This window comes from Mixophyes fleayi, chromosome 3 (genome assembly GCF_038048845.1).
Source record: "Mixophyes fleayi isolate aMixFle1 chromosome 3, aMixFle1.hap1, whole genome shotgun sequence".
In the NCBI taxonomy this organism is placed as follows: Eukaryota; Metazoa; Chordata; class Amphibia; order Anura; family Limnodynastidae; genus Mixophyes; species Mixophyes fleayi.
This window is the reverse complement of record NC_134404.1, coordinates 189,811,928-189,828,444: the sequence shown is the minus strand read 5'-3', so window position 1 is coordinate 189,828,444 and position 16,517 is coordinate 189,811,928. Positions and strand designations below refer to the sequence as shown.

Genomic DNA, 16,517 nt, shown 5'->3' with positions numbered 1-16,517 from the left:
TGAGCCAAGTAATTCCCTTAATTCGACTATTGGAAAAGCAGCTTGACAAACTGAAGGAGGAGATGACAGAAAGCAATTCCGCAAAGTATGTTGGCCTTGTAGATCAAGTTCTTAATTCACTTCGCAATGATCCAAGAGTTTTTAAAATCTTGAACTTGGCTCACTAGGTTTTGGCGAATGTGCTTGATCCTAGGTTTAAGACCTACATTGATTCTTTTGCTTCAAAATGACCGAAATGTGAACATTTGCAAGGAGCTATTGGTCAGCAAGTTGTCTGCTGAACTGGGCCTTGGCTTCACCACGTCTCCTCCTCCAGTTTCTCAAGCAGCTGCTGCTCGTAAAAAATTGAACTTTCAAAAGCGAAGCAGGGATGACGCAGGGGGCAGACCACAACAGTTTGACATCTGGGCTGGTTTGAAAGATTTTACCAAAAAATGTGTGACCTTGCCCATAACTCCTTCAAATCCGAGTATTAACATGCAAGGAATGGTGGAGGATTATTTTCAAGAGGTAATTGATATGGAAATGTCACAGTCCCTTTCCTGACTGGGAAGAAAAACAAGCCATTTGGAAACCCATGTACAAACTTGCTTTGCAATACCTAAGCTTCCCACCCTCCAGTGTGTACTCAGAAAGAGTATTCAGCACAGCCGGGAACCTTGTCAGTGATCGACGTAGGAGGTTCCTTCCGAAAAATGTGGAAAGATGTTCATCAAAATGAACTACATCTTCCACGAGGAAGACCTTTACCTTCAAAGACATCCAAGTACTGACAGTTCTTCAATGGCGGATTCCAGCGGAGATGAACCAATAGTCTGTGATGATGACGTACACACTGATGAGGGTGAGGATGATGTTGAAGATGATGATAACATCTTTTTAAAACTTTCACGATAAGTGTAGGGTGTCGGATACAGACAGACACCAAACTGCCTTTGTCCATTTCTATTTTATTGTACAGTCTATGCAGGCTGCTTCTTCTATTTCAATTTTTAATCTCTAGGAATCATCTAGACCCGAACAGAACCTCTGCAATGGGCTTTTGAATTTATAAAATATTCTTTTCAGGCTGCTCCTTTTTCTATTTAACTATAAGTGTAGGGTGTAATATACACCCAAAGACGATGGCTACATTGCCAATAGGCAAAGATAGAGAGGAAGACAAGCAGGCTTGTCTGTTGAATTTACAGGCGAGTGTTAGAATTAAGGACGGCCTACCAGAGATTAAACTGTATTTTTCATAATTTGCACTAATAAGGTTTTGGTGTACACTACAGCCAAACGGAAAAGATGCTTTGGGCATTTCTATTGATCGTACAGTGTTTGCAGGCTGCTTTTTTCCTATTTAACTATAAGTGTAGGGTGTAATATACAGATACACACCAAACTGCCTTTTAGGCTATGAATTTAGATCGCTCTTTTTAGTGCGTTGTCTGGCACCCTGGATTGGGGTGTGTCTGATAAACAAAAGCACACATCTCGGGGGGAGGGGGAGCAGCACTCGTTGACATTTATTAGCTGTAGAATTACCTCACTTATCCAAGAAACAGGTGGAGCACTAAATTATGTAATTTTAGCCCAAAAAAATGTAATTGTTTAACAAATTGCAAAACAAAACCAAACAATACCAAAACACGAAGTTAATACAAAACCAAACCAAAACACTGGGGTCAGTGACCATCTCTATCTCAGTTAAAAGATAAAAAAAACTCTCTGGACATAAAAACGAGCATGTTTAGCCATTGTGTGTGAAATGTGACTGATGCTGACTATACTGTGTGTGTGTGTGTGTGTGTGTATATATGTGTATATAATTTTATATTAGTGTGTGTGTATATGTTTATTAACTATACACATAGTGGCACTGTTCTGGTTACAGCTGTACTTGTGTGTACAGTCTATTTTTTTCATTATTGTTGTATGCTATGTCACTAACACTGTATTCTGTTTCTTGTAGCCCTTTCTATGGATATCATGAAAAGGAAAGGCAATTCATGAAGATTTTTCTTTACAATCCATCCATGGTGAAAAGGTAAATGTCCATCTGTAATAAGATATTAAGGGGGAAAAAAAAACTTCATATCCGTTTATAAATTTGTTGGTCTTCATGATATATACAGGTTTGGATTATTCATTTGGGGATTAATATTCTAATGAATAGACACAAGCTTGTGTTGTCGCTACACAAACTCTTTTTAGTTGATGTTGTAATGGAAAACCTGCCATACTTTTATAATCCTCATTTTACTTTAATATCTATATATACATTTACGGTTTAAACTTCAATATATAATCATAGTAGTACAAATAATTTATGGATTAAATATCAAGTAAAACCACTATTTATCTCAAAGCCGTTATATTACTAAGCCAACTTATATACCTGAAATTCCACCGTTGCCCCATCCCTTAAATGATTGCAGACATATAACAGCATTGAATGTTAATACTTGACTTTTATAATCTCCTAGGTCACACTGCTTAGTAAATGTTTACTCACATGACCATGATCTGTTTGTCTAGTCCTTTAACATTGGTATTTCTACTTTTTATATTTGGTGGGTTATTTTGGTTGTATAGAATTTTTATGCTTGTGCTTGAATGTATAATGCTAGAGTGTTGGCATCCTTACCACTGCTGTTCAGTCAGTTATAACCAAACCCAGGATGAAATTCCCTGTGGTAATTAAAGAAGCTACACCTTGATTACAGGTACATGATTATAGTACTTTACTTGGAAATACATGTGCTGTTTTATTTAAGAAGCTCATTGGGATTATAACACAATTATTTCTCTATACTTATACCTCTCTCTGGAGCCGACATCTTTGCTTTTTAGTGGGGAATAGAAATTCTTGTGGGTATTTTTAAGTAACCTAGTTCTTGCCATTTATTTCTTGTTTAGAAGAAAGTAAATTATTTTTTAACATTTTGAGCTTCATTGCTTTTAAGGTTTTGTCATTGAGATAAAAATCACAATACTGGGTCATTTTATATCCCTTAAAATAACCATAAAGAGTTGAAAATGTTCATTCTGCATATGACAAAAGAAAGGGAACAGTAGGTATTGTGTTGTGCAATTGCACACTTATGGTATCAGAATAAGAATTACAGTTTTATGTTCAATACACTGATATCACAGCACACAAAGAGATGTGTGAATAATAGCCTCTGAAGTTAATGTGCAGTGTAGGGTACATAAAGAGGACCCTATAGAATCTAGGAAATCCAGATGAAAGCCGCTCAGTAGCTTTGTGGGAAGTTTCAGTCAGAAAGGGCTGTGAACATTGGGGCAGGTTGTAAGTTCACAAGCAGCGCCCTCTCGGATATTTGTACCAGTTTTTTGAAATGTACGTTTAGTTGTTTCTATTTGTAAGTTCCTCTATGAAATACATGGGATATGTCTTGAGTTTTATACACAGTGATGATAATAATCTGTGTAAATGGTCTTCAAGTCTTATTGCTACAGAAGCTAAAGTCCCTATCTTGTACTCATGAAACGTAAAGTTGAAACTGCTAAACATGTGTTGCCAATCTGGTTCTCCACTTCTGTCCTGTTTCTATCCATTGCAGTATAGTCAGCAGCAGTCACATTTCACACAATGGCTAAACGTGCTTGTTTTTATGGCCTACCCATTATTCCAAAGAGTTTTATCCTTGTGTGAGTTGACCGTAAATATAATACCTTCTTTTTATTTTATTATAAATAAAGTGTGCAGTGGGTATCTATTAGAGATGGGCGGGCTCGGTTCCCCGAGATCCGAATCCATCCGAATTTCGCCTATCAGAGTACCGAGCCGTGCGGCTCGGTACTCTCCCGCCCATTCGGAATCGAAATCGAGGCAAAACGTCATTGTGACGTATTCGCATTTCTGAGCTCGGTTCTCGCGAGATTTGAAAAGCATAAATACCAGCCTCCACAGTAATCCATCACCATTTGACAGAGGGAGAGAGCAGGATTAGGTCACAGGCTATATTAGCGCAGGGACAGAGCAGTAATTGTACACATAACTGTTTCTATTCTATTTTTATACAATTCTAATATAAATACCAATTGGATTTGCAATTGTTAGAGCAGTAATAGAGGAGGTTTCCAAGTGCTTTTGGGGTGTCCAATATTCCCCAGTGTTTTACAGTAATTTTTCTGGCTGTCAAAAAAAGTCATATTTGTCAGCAGTATCTATATAAGACAATTTTTGGCACTACAAGTGCTTTGGGCTCATTAAAATGGATTCAAAGCAGTCCACATATGAGCAGAATCAGCAACCAGGTTCTGTCACCAGTCCTGATGGTAGTGTTCCCAGTACGTCATCTGGGAAAGGCGATGTAAAAGTACATAGTGTTTTTAAATCTGGGAAAAAAACACACCAAAAAAAAATGTACAGTGTTGAAGCGAAAAAGAGGTGTAACTGAGGAAAAGTTATCTGCCGATTTTAAAAAAATAATGCCAACATGTCATTCTACACACGCAGTGGCAAAGAAAGAATGAGGCCTTCGCCTTTCTCTATTAGTGGCACATCCAAAAATGTTACCGAGCCTCCTTCTTGTACGGTCACTCGTGACCAAGCAAGACCAAGTCATTTGGAGTCTAAAAGTGGTGCACAACTATTGTTACGCGTCAAAGCCGAGCTGCAAGAAAACAGTAAGGCATTAGAGGATAATGTATGCTCTGAATCAGAAATGACAACAATCCCTGTGGAAAGTCCATCCAACAGTGGGATGTCTAATCGTGAGCATTCTGTTAGTGTACCCATAAAGAAGCAGGGGCGGATCTAGACTTTATGTTTAGGGGGGGGGGGGTTGCATAATCACGCCCCTCATTTGCTCTGATTGGCTGGCCTGCGTTAACCCCGCCTTCTGCCCGCGATTGGCCCCGCCCCCTCCCGTTGTGGTCTTTAAAAGAAGGGCCCTTTCAGCAGTTCTGCTGATGTGTGCCTGAACAGCCCGAGTGTAGCCGGTGATACACCAATTGAGGATGCCACTTTGGAATTAGAAGAGGATGAGGGGAAGATTTGTGTAGGCGACGAGGGCGCTAATGAGGATGTTGATGAGGATGAGGTTGTTTGTGTAAGTCCTGCACCAGTGGCAGCAGTTCTGGCACGTGACAAGAAAAAGGCCATTGTCATGCCTGGCCATAAAACAAAAAAATCCACTTCTGTGTGGAATTATTTTTACCCCAATCCAGATAACAACTGTATAGCCATTTGTAGTGTATGTCAAGCCACAGTCAGTCGAGGGAGGGACATCTTGGAACCTCGTCTATGTTACGCCATTTAATGAGAGTTCATGGCAAAGTGTTGGAAAAAGCTGAAAGTTCTTCCAAAAAAATTACAAGCACTCCATCATCAGCTAGGACCCTCCGCTCACCGACATCCCGACGGCTACAAAATACACCCACCACACCATCCTCATCAATATCCTCAGTAGCGCTTGGAGTTAGCCCTGAATCCCCCTTATTAAGGCTGGATGACTCCTGCCCTATAATTGATTCCTCTGAAGAAAGCGTTAGTCCCACTGCTGCTGCTGGGGGTGAATTGTCAGCCCAGAGGAAGGCCAAGAAAAAGAGCAGTCCTACATTTCAACAATTAACTGTGAAACAATCATTTGCTAGGGGAAGCAAATATGACAGCAGTTACCAAGCGAATCACAGACACCATGGCTGCCATGTTAGTGTTAGATCTGCGTCCAATATCCACAATAAACGCAGCTGGTTTTTCACAGTTAATTGAGGTTTTGTGTCCGCGTTACAGAATTCCATCGCGACACCATTCTTCCCGTAAAGCTATTCCACAACTATACCAAAAAGTGTGTGCAAATGTAGAGATTGCGCTGAAAAATGCCATTCTACCCACTGTCCACTTAACCACAGATATGTGGACAAGTGGAAGTGGTCAAACCAAAGACTATATGACTGTAACAGCCCACTGGGTTGGTCATTCGCCTTCACCAGCAGGAACAGCAGCAGCATGTACACCACTATGTAACATTTATCACAGGCAGGCCACTCTTTGCATCACTGGCTTCACTAACAGGCATACAGCTGACAATTTGTTACGCAAACTAAGAGATGTGATTGATAGATTCTGCTAGTTTTAGCCAAGTCATTCCTTTAATTAGACTATTGGAAAAGCAGCTTGAGAAACTGAAGGAGGAGATGAAAGCAAGCAATTCTGCAAAGTATGCTGGCCTTGTAGATCAAGCACTTAATTTGCTTAAGTTAAGATCTTGAACTCGGATCACTACGTTTTGGCCACTGTGCTTGATCCAAGGTTTAAGACCTACATTGAGTCTTTACTTCAAAATGAACGAGATGTGAACTTTTGCAAGGAGCTATTGCTCAGCAAGTTGTCCGCCGGAACTGGGCCTTGGCTTGACGACGTGTCCTCCTTCAGTTTCTCAAGAAGCTGCTGCTCGTAAAAATTAAATTTTTCCTAAAAGAAGCAGTGAAGACGCAGAGGGCAGACTAGAACAGTTGAACATCTGGGCTGGTTTGAAGGATTTTTCCAAAAAATGTGTCACTTTGCCCATAACTCCATCCAATATGAGTATTAACATGCAAAGGATGGGGGAGGATTATTTTCAAGAGGTAATTGATATGGAAATGTCAGACAGTCCCTTTCCTTACTGGGAAGAAAAGCAGGCCATTTGGAAACCCATGTACAAACTTGCTTTGCAATACCTAAGCTGCCCACCCTCCAGTGTGTACTCTGAAAGCGTGTTCAGCACAGCCGGGAACTTAGTCAGTGATCGCCGTAGAAGGTTACTTCCCAAAAATGTGGAGAAAATGATGTTTATAAAAATGAACTACATCTTCCACGAGGAAGGCCTTCACCATCAAAGACATCCAAGCACTGACTGTTCTCTAATGGCGGATTCAAGCGCCGATGAATTGATAGTCTGTGATGTTGACGTACACACTGATGAGGGTGAGGATGAAGCTCAAGATAATGACGATAACATGTTTTTAAAACTTTCTATTTAAGTGTAGGGTGCAATCTACCCCCAAAGAGGAAAGGGACTTGGGGCATTTCTATATCACGTACCGTCTTGAAAGGCTGCTGTTTTGGCAATTTCTCATTATGGGTAGGGTGTCATACACACAGTGACCCCAAACTGCCTTTCTCCATTTCAATTAATATTGTACAGTCTATAACGGCTGAATTTTTTTGTATTTTCTACAAGTGGAGGGGGGCCTATAGAGACAGAAACCACACTGCCTTTGTCCATTTCTTTACATATTTAAGTATAAGTGTAGGGTGTAATATACACTCAAAGACGATGGCTGCATTGCCAATATGCATAGATGGAGAGGAAGACAATCTGGTTTGTGTGTAGAATTAATGAAGGCCTACCAGGAATTAAACTGTCTTTTGGATAATTTATTAGCTTTACAATTACATTACTTATCCAAGAAACAGGTGGAGCACTAAATTTGGTTATTTTATACCTAAAAACATTGATTTTTAAACAAAATAGCAAAACAAAACCAAACAAAACCAAAACGCAATGGCGGTTTGGCAAAACCAAAACACAAGGGTAATCCATAGAGATGAGCGGGCTCGGATTCCGCTAATCCGAGCCCACCCGAACAGTGCGGATCCGAACAGGATCCGAGCACTGTTCGGATATTTCCGGCGGGCAAAAAATTGAAAACGAGGCTCTGTTGTCCAAGTCTTGCGTCGAATCTCGCGAGGGTGGGAGGGAGGGCCCAGAACAATTCCATCTTGTACCTCTTTTTTTTGGCATTATGTGCTCAAGCTACCTCGGTGCAACCTTTTGGCCTAAAAACAATATTGTGAGGTGTTCAGAATAGACTGGAAATTAGTGGAAATGATTGCTATTGAATGTTATTGAGGTTAATAATAGCGTAGGAGTGAAAACCACAAAACTGGTTTTTAGCACTTTTTATGTTTTTTTCAAAATAAATCCGAATCCAAAACCTTAAATCCGAACCAAAACCTTTTGTCAGGTGTTTTGAGAAACAAATCCGAACCCAAAACCTCAAGCAAATCCGAATCCAAAACACAAGACACCAAAAGTGGTCAGTTAGCATCTCTAGTATCTATGCACAGGCCACAACACATACTTTAATGTGTAGATCAGTGGTACCTAAACATTTAAATTTTTACACATTACCGTGTACATTTTAAAATGTTAATATTTTTCATAATATGACAATGTTGGAATATAAACCATAATCATGAACGATTCTCATTACATTTAACTGACATGTTTAGGATCGAACAAGTACGGTCTATCTTAACTCCTCCATATATGTAGCAGCTGGGGGGTCAGTGCCACGCAATCATTCTATTCTGCTCTGTTTAAATGACTTGGAAGGACTCCCTCTGCTGCATTTGGTTGGCAGTGGCCTGGGCTTTGAGTAATGAGGGGTGGGGCAGGTATGTAGCTGCAGGTGGGGAATAGGTAAGATAGACCTTGTACTTTAACAACATTCTTGGCTCAATAATTTTACATTCAAGAAAAAATGTAGTTCACATGTCATCCAATTGCATTTTTCTATTATCGTTTACCGAATTTCATCTATAACCGCTAAATTCTTGCGACACATCCACCCTCTGATAGGGGCAGATAAATGTGTCTAGACAACGTGGCTAAAAATCACTGCTATACATTATAGGTCAGCTTAGAGAGCCCCAGTTGGTTTATTATCAGGAGAATAGTATACATGTTGTCAAGGTTATTTTGTGTGTATGTATTATACACACACATATTTCGGTAATATTTAAACATACTGCTTCTCTAGATAATTGAAAAGCATTACAGTCTATAAGAAAGAACGCTTATAAAAGTTACATCTGCTCTCCATTTTATTTCCTAAAGCTTTAAGAACCTTGTTTTCCCTCTATCATTCCCAGAGTGAGTGAGCTGCTACAAGGTGGAGCTGTAATGAATAAGTGCTACCAGCCTCATGAGGCCCATATACCCTATCTTCTGCAGCTCTTCATTGACTACAACTTGTATGGGATGAATCTGATCAATCTTTCTGCTGTCAAATTCAGAAGGGCGCGTAGAAAAGGTGACATTTTGTATTTTTTTAAAATCATTTTTAACAAAAGTTAATTGCTTTATTTTTCATTCTTAAGAGAGAGATTTCTATACAATGCATTATAGTGCTGGACTTTTAACAATGGAAATTTCTCTTGCATTACTACAAGCTTATCCTACTCTGCTTATTGATTTTAGATGCTGCACTACAGCAGCTATTGAACTAAGAATGCTTTCAACCTAAGCCAGTCTGTCTGAGTATCATAGGAATTATAGCACTACAGCTGCAGTGTGTTATCAAAGATAGAGGTATTGTGAGTTTTTTGACCAAAAAGGGATTTTCTAGCTGTGACATGAACCCGCAGGTTAACCTACACACTATTGGTTATGCTATATCTTAAAATATACATGTTCCTACAAAACACTGATTCTACAGGCATGATTTACATGAAATACAATAACATTAAATAATAATTTTAAATTATTCTGTTTTCACTCAAGCATTTTTAATGTTTTTTTGCATCAAAAGCCAGTAGCTTCAACTTTTGTCATTTATAAAAAAAAAAAAAGTAATAAAAATGAATAAAAAATATTCCCTACCATGCACAGTGTCATTTGGGAATGTGTAGAACTAATAACTTGCTTTCTGTACAGCCGCAAACATTGTACTTATTAGAATGAGCAGTAGGAGAATGCAAAAGGTTAATAATGTTGTCATGGATATCTTTCAGACAGACAGAGGGAGACTAGGGTCAATTTAGATAGCAACTAATTAACCTACCAGTATGATTTTGGAGTGTGGGAGGAAACCGGAGCACCCGGAGGAAACCCACGCAAACACAGGGAGAACATACAAACTCCACACAGATAAATCCATGGTCAGGAATTTAATTCATGACCCCAGTGCTGTGAGGCAGAAGTGCTAACCGCTTAGCCACCATGCTATATTTTAATACATAATAGAATATAATAGATATATCGTAAGCTTGCGAGCAAGGCCTTCTCACCTCTGTCTTTCTGTCTGTGTATTACCAAGTATTGTTTTTTACTGTTTGTTCCCAATTCTAAAGCATTATATAAATTATGATGATATATTTTAATAGGTATTTTTATATTAAGTGTCCTTTTAATTTTGTTATGCACCAATGAAAGGCTTCTAGACATTCTTGTGGTAATAGGAATATTTGCCTCCTTAACATTCAGTAAAAGGCTACATCACTGATCTCGTGTGTGTGAATGCAGGCATGTCATGATCTTTTAATACGAGGTCACATTGCATCTGCTCCGCCTTCAGGCTGCTGCCTGTCAGTTAGTGCATCTGGAACTGATTTAGTGTACATTCTGGTCAAACAGTACTGAGTCATGCTAAGCTTGCTCTGAATTCTTGTTTCCATGGAGCTGTTTGTAGAACTTACAGCCTGCTAAGTATTCTTTAAAGGACAAGGATCCTGAGACATTTTTCCCATAACATGCACCCACCACTTGGAATTTATTGGCAGCTACAGTATAAGCACAGTAAGACTGTCCTTCAGGCCATTGCTTGTTCAAAAAATGTTTTGCTTTTGTATGAGAGGCAATATTTTATAAGAAAAAAATGCCACTGAACAAACATACATCTACTTATATATGCAGGTATCCATCACTTTCATGCCTATATAATTCATATGTATACACGAAAAGGATTGTCCTTGCTTCAACGAATCTGCCAACAGCAGCCTTTGTTCTGAATAGTTGTTCTAGTAAAAACCTTTGTGGGGTTTTTTTCTTCAGAAGAATAGAATCTTGGTACTTTGCCATTTTCTTAGCCTTAATCAGTTCAAAAGGAAGTAATAAATCTGAGGTCTTGAACATAATTTCCCCAACAAAAGAGATTTCGTTTTATGTGCATTTGTTTAGCTCTCCCCCCAGCTTAGAAAGTCAGCCCTGCAGGTGGCAGTGTTGGTCACTTTCTTGTTGCTCAGTGAGGCTCCTCTTTAGCACTTTACATGCTGCCCAGAAATCCCCCTTTAAATCCCAGTGAGCCCCAAGCAAGGCAAACATTCTGTCTAGAGGTGCATTTCTGTCTCCGCATCCACCCATGTTATTGTTTGCGTATAGTGGATAAAACTTTAAAATATATAGGGTTATCATCAGAATAAAAATAGATTGGAATAAGAAAAGAGCTGTTTCAGCTTATTTGGGCTATATTATGACTATCTTGGCAAGTCTGTGTGACAACAAAGCATTATGATTTTTGAAGCAGATCTTCATTGGTTCCCAGTGATTTGTTACCTTTGACAGTGCCGAAAGAACATTTAAACGATTTGCAGTAATGCACCAATTTGAAGAGGTGATCTACATCTTTTGAGTCATTGAGAATTACTTCACATACAATATTATTGCCCCTTCCATGCTGTGCAATCCTGAACTCAATTCTAAATAGTTAAACATGGTCATTTTTTTCTGTTCCAACCGCATTTTGCAAACTATTGTTTACAAGGTTCAGGAAACAAATGTAAGATTCATTCTAAAAGACACTGCTGCCGTGAATATTAAGCAAAACTTTTCCCTATGTCTCATCTCTTTGGTGTAGATGTATCAGAAATGAACGCACAATGATACACAATTGTTGGCCTGACTGTCTGAGTTTGTTCTTCTGTCCTCACAGTGTTCACGGAACTAATTGTTTAATTTCTTATTTGTCCTTTAGTGCCACACATTCTCAATCCTAGTCGGCAGCATCTAAACTACTAAATAAGATCATTGTGTGCCGTTTCAGATTGTCGGCAGATGTCTGAGCCCTGTACACTGTAATATCTCTCTTCCTTCTAATGGCTTTCTGACTTGTGGTGCAATAGATTCCTATTACAGTTTAAACAAACAGAACACTTAGAATGGTGCAGAATGGATCCTGTACAAGAAAAGTGACTTATTCAAGCCTACCATAATGCAACGCTGATCTTTTACTGTACCCCCTCTCCCTTTGTCACATCCTGGATTTCTGAGATCCCTGTGTTTTATTGTACAGTGTACTTAAAGAATATTTAAAGATGTAATTGGTGTTTGAAACACACAAAATACAAGGTCATACTAGGTTTTGGAAGTTTGCTGGCTTGATGTTACATACATCTTATTTCTTTCTTTTGTTTAGGAGATGGATCACAAGACATGAGAGTGAGGAAAGATACGATCCCAGGAAGCTCTTTTAATGCAAGCTTTATGCAGTGGGAGGAAGAGGAAATCCCAAGGTTTGCAAATATAAGCACTATATATTCCTTAGGCTACAATGGTAACATTTATATGTGGTGGAAAAACCTGTTTCTGCAAAATATACTATAAGACCTATTAGTTGTCCGTTTTTATTTATTTTTCAATCAAGACATTAATTGCTTCTAAGCGAGCTGTTATCTGTTAATTTTGATACTAAGGGGCAGATTCAATTGACCGAGTTACTCTCGAGAGTAACGCGGTCTGCGCACTGTCATCAAAGCTTGTCTTGAGGTCCAGTTTAACACCTATTTTTAGCCATAAAGACATTTTATTTGTATGCTGTTTTCCAGCCTTGGTGCCCCTATATACTTCTCAATGCTTTGCATTTGTTTGATATATAAATGATGACATTAAGAAAAGATGTATTGTGCTGACATGCTTACAAGATATGCCCTGTTAGTTTATGTAATTTAATGACATCAGATGTGAGTGCTTTCTTCACTCAAAGGTCACAGATAATGTTACTCCGGTGGTCAGCTGCACCCACGCTGTTCAGGCATTGCAAATTCACTCACTCTTCTGAGACGAAAATAAAACAGGAATGCCATGTGACCGTGGCATATCTAGGTTCACCCAGCTGCCGAGGAGGGGGGGAGATTTATTTTATTATTTTGTCCAAGTGTGAAAAAATGACCAGAAATGTCGGGTGACCTTTTTGTGAATTTTTATTTTAAGGAGCCCCTGGGCCCCCAGGGAAATGACAATGAAATCATACCTCTTGCAGTACTGAATTATATTACCATGACACCTTGAAATGGATTAAGAAATGTGGCAAATGAGTTCATTGTATTACTTTCATATAAACTATTAGTTTCAGCCTTATTAAACTACATTATTTTCAATTAAATTCTCAACTAGACCAATAATACATAATGACTCCATTATCTAAACCATACAGATAACAACATTTGTTGATCCTCAGAGGGCCATTGTATTTCACTAGTGAGCACCATATTGTCTGGGTATGTATAACCCCAGCGTACATATCTCTTGCAGTTCTTTATTGCTGGAGGGAGTAGAGCCACAGAGTACCTGTGAGTTGGAAGTGGATGCTGTTGCTGCTGATATCTTAAACCGTCAAGAAATTGAAGGTATGTTTATTTCATTTACCTTTATCAATTATTAAATCCTATATTTTTCTAATCTAATTCTACATTTGAAAATACATTAGTTGCAGAGCTTTGACATGGAGTTTTGATTTGGTATATCAGAAATAAGGAATTACTTTTTAATATCTGTACAAATTTGGAAGTGTAAAGATACTTGAAGGTCAATGATAATATAAATGCACACAGCTGCAGCCTATTCTATTTCTACAGTATTAAAGTTATTTTGTTTTCCAATAATCATTGTCTCTGCGATTTGTGTGGTTCCAAAGCACAAGCAATTTATTTAGCAAAAGAATAACAGTTCAATATATAAGTACAGCCGATACATACGCTGCGTGGTGCTGCACACTGCTGGATCCAGCATAGTGTCATTCAGTCCTGAAGTCTGTTGTCAAAGTGACTGAATGCTGGACCCAGAGCCCCTACTTATGTACAGTGAAAACAATACAGATGATTTGGCATGTTTCCATAGGTTCAGGCTTCAGGAAGGTTCAGTGTAATGCAGGTCATTGGCCAGTTCAAACAATGCCATTCATTGGTGGGGGGGGTCGGCTCTCCAGAAGATGCATATTTAATCTTCCTGCCAAGAACTAGTTCAAACTTGTCTATTAGCTTTACACAGACAATACCATTCTAATCATTTATTCCCTATCATCCATAACTAGCATACGCAAGGTGCGATCCTTTCGGCGATTGAACCGGACGTCTGTGGATAAATAGGGGATTTGAATGATACCTGACATATGTTTCCTGTGACCTGAACCTTAGATCTCACTAACGTGTACATATAACCTTATGATGTTTAACTCTAAACTAAATAACATCTGTCCATAAACGACTGTGGATTGGAGCTATTACACATTCACTTGTATATAGTTTATTTTTATAAATGTGAGTGTATGCGTGGGTTATTTATCGTGCGATTGCGCCATGACACGTGGCGTACTGATCGCAATCGCACGGTAAAACAATATTAATATACTTTCTTTCATCCAATTATTCGACTTTGACAACAGGTTAACGGTAGTCCAGGTAAGACTTCAGATTTCTTATGAATCCACTGTGGTGTTTTCTGGTACATTTTTTCTTCCGTTGTAGCCAAAGCCAAGTTCTGTTGGTCGTTTAGTAATTTAATCCAAAGTGCACACTTTTTTAAAGCAATTAACACACTTCAGTTTAACACATTGCAATTAACTCTAAATTGTTTTTAATTAGTATAAATACAAGACAAATCTGAAAATGCATCCTGTTCATAAAATTGTTCAGGACAGCATTCCTTTTTTAAGTTGGATAAGTATGTTTATTGCAAATTGACAGAAAAACACAGTGTCATTCGGCTGGGTACGCATGAACAGGGTTATTGGGCCAATCACCTGATAAACGACTGTTTGGTCTGATATTGCATTAGTGTGTACACTGCAACGATGAGTGATTATCATTCCAAAACACATCGTATCGTTTCATTGATTGCTAAACTGAAGTAAAATTCTCGTTCAAAGATGGAACGATGTCGTTCCGATCCTGCAGTGTGTATGCACTCACAATCAGGATCTCCATAGAGTTTACAGAGTAATGATCTTTTCAGCCGATGGTTATGACAGATGAAGAGAACAGATCTGATGGTAAATCTTGTAAAACATATATAGTGCATACAACTGAATTGGCATGCTGATCGGGACTTCTTTTTCTTTTTTTTTTAATCAGTTGGTAAAATCGTTGTATATAACACATTGGGTGAAAATTTTGTAGTGTATACCCAGCCTTACATTAGCAATTGTGAGTGTGCAGGCATGTACATAGCATATTTACACCATCAGCGGTGTCTGCCATTTTCTGGTAGCACATTTGCCAAGGAGGGGTTTCTATTAGTTCACATAACTAAAGATATATGAGCTAGTATAGAGAGCTAGATCATTCACAGCTGTGGGTGGTGAGTCATAGGAAGCGCAATCTACAAAAACTGGTTCTCCGGAAAAAGATGGAATACATGTTGAAAAACAATTGAATTCAAATGCTCTTTTATCGTAGTGTAGTTTAGAAAATGAAAGCACACATCTGATTTTTCATGTGGACCTGGTCTCATAAATGTCTCCCTTTTAGGAAAAGTCCTTGGGGTGCATTTCCAGTCTGGCATTTAAGAAGCCGGTGACCATTTAAGTATTGTCTGCTGACTCTAACACCTCTGCATTACATCTTTTGGAAATCATTAAAGGGGATTCCAGCTTCCAGGCATACTGTGATGTTGTGGCATATGTAGTAGCTGGCTCCTTTTAACGTCAGGCCTGGGAGCTCTGATCAGTGGGAACAACATATCACTGGAGAGTGACTGTTCTTAACCAGCTTCTAGTTCGGAAAGGGAAGTAGGAAGCACAGAAAGATAACCTGCTCCAGTCACTGGGGTGCATCTTTTAGCTGCCCTTGTGACCTGAATTTGTCCAGCCCTGATATTTGTACGAGAAGGTGAAATTAAAACTGGAAATCCAGTCTTGCGTTTTTTTTCATACTCTTTCTTGTATTTTGCCTTATGGCAGGGAAAAGAGTTTCTAGAGGAAAGGATTGTGTGTGTGTGTGTGGGGGGGGGATTGTTAAGGGCAGAAAGGATGCACAGTATCCAGTTTAACAGAGATGGCCTTACTGTCATTAAGGCATTAGGTTCCCTGTTCCTCACAACCAAATATTTTCCAGCAGGAAATATGCCATTTAGAGCTTCTTTTGTAATGCATCGTTTACAACATAAATACACTCATATGACCAGTAATGAGGATTACCTCATTCCACTGGTTGGATAAATATGGCATTGAGAACCAAAAGTGACACCAGTGCAGTCAGTATAAAACTCACATGTAGCATTATTCTCTAAAGTCATTAAATTCTAGGTTCTGTATAAATCTACTTCCATAGCCATGGAAGTTCATCCAGTACACACTGGCTGTCAGATATTTTGGGCAGGAAATAAAGGATCAGCTAAAGTGCCCTTATAGTAAATCTACATTCTAATGTACTGGGCCTCTGTGCTACCGGACATAGATCTACGTTCCAAACCATCAGTCGGCTACTCGCTCTCACTTCCAAACTGTACTGTATCTGGTTCCAATAGTGTGCCTGGGAGCCAATACAATCAATAACTCACTACTTGGTGCGAGCGCTGTGT

The 16,517-nt window shown here is 38.9% G+C and overlaps 1 protein-coding gene across 2 annotated transcripts in view; it reads left to right on the top strand.

Moving 5' to 3' along the window:
• Positions 1-16,517, top strand: part of REV3L (REV3 like, DNA directed polymerase zeta catalytic subunit) — a 153,383-nt gene that overhangs the window by 62,631 nt on the left and 74,235 nt on the right. For both annotated transcript variants that reach the window (XM_075202931.1, XM_075202929.1), the window contains 4 exons: positions 1,958-2,032; positions 8,879-9,039; positions 12,139-12,235; positions 13,254-13,348. In XM_075202931.1, coding sequence (XP_075059032.1) covers positions 1,958-2,032; positions 8,879-9,039; positions 12,139-12,235; positions 13,254-13,348 — 428 coding nt within the window. The remainder of the gene's footprint in view (positions 1-1,957; positions 2,033-8,878; positions 9,040-12,138; positions 12,236-13,253; positions 13,349-16,517) is intronic.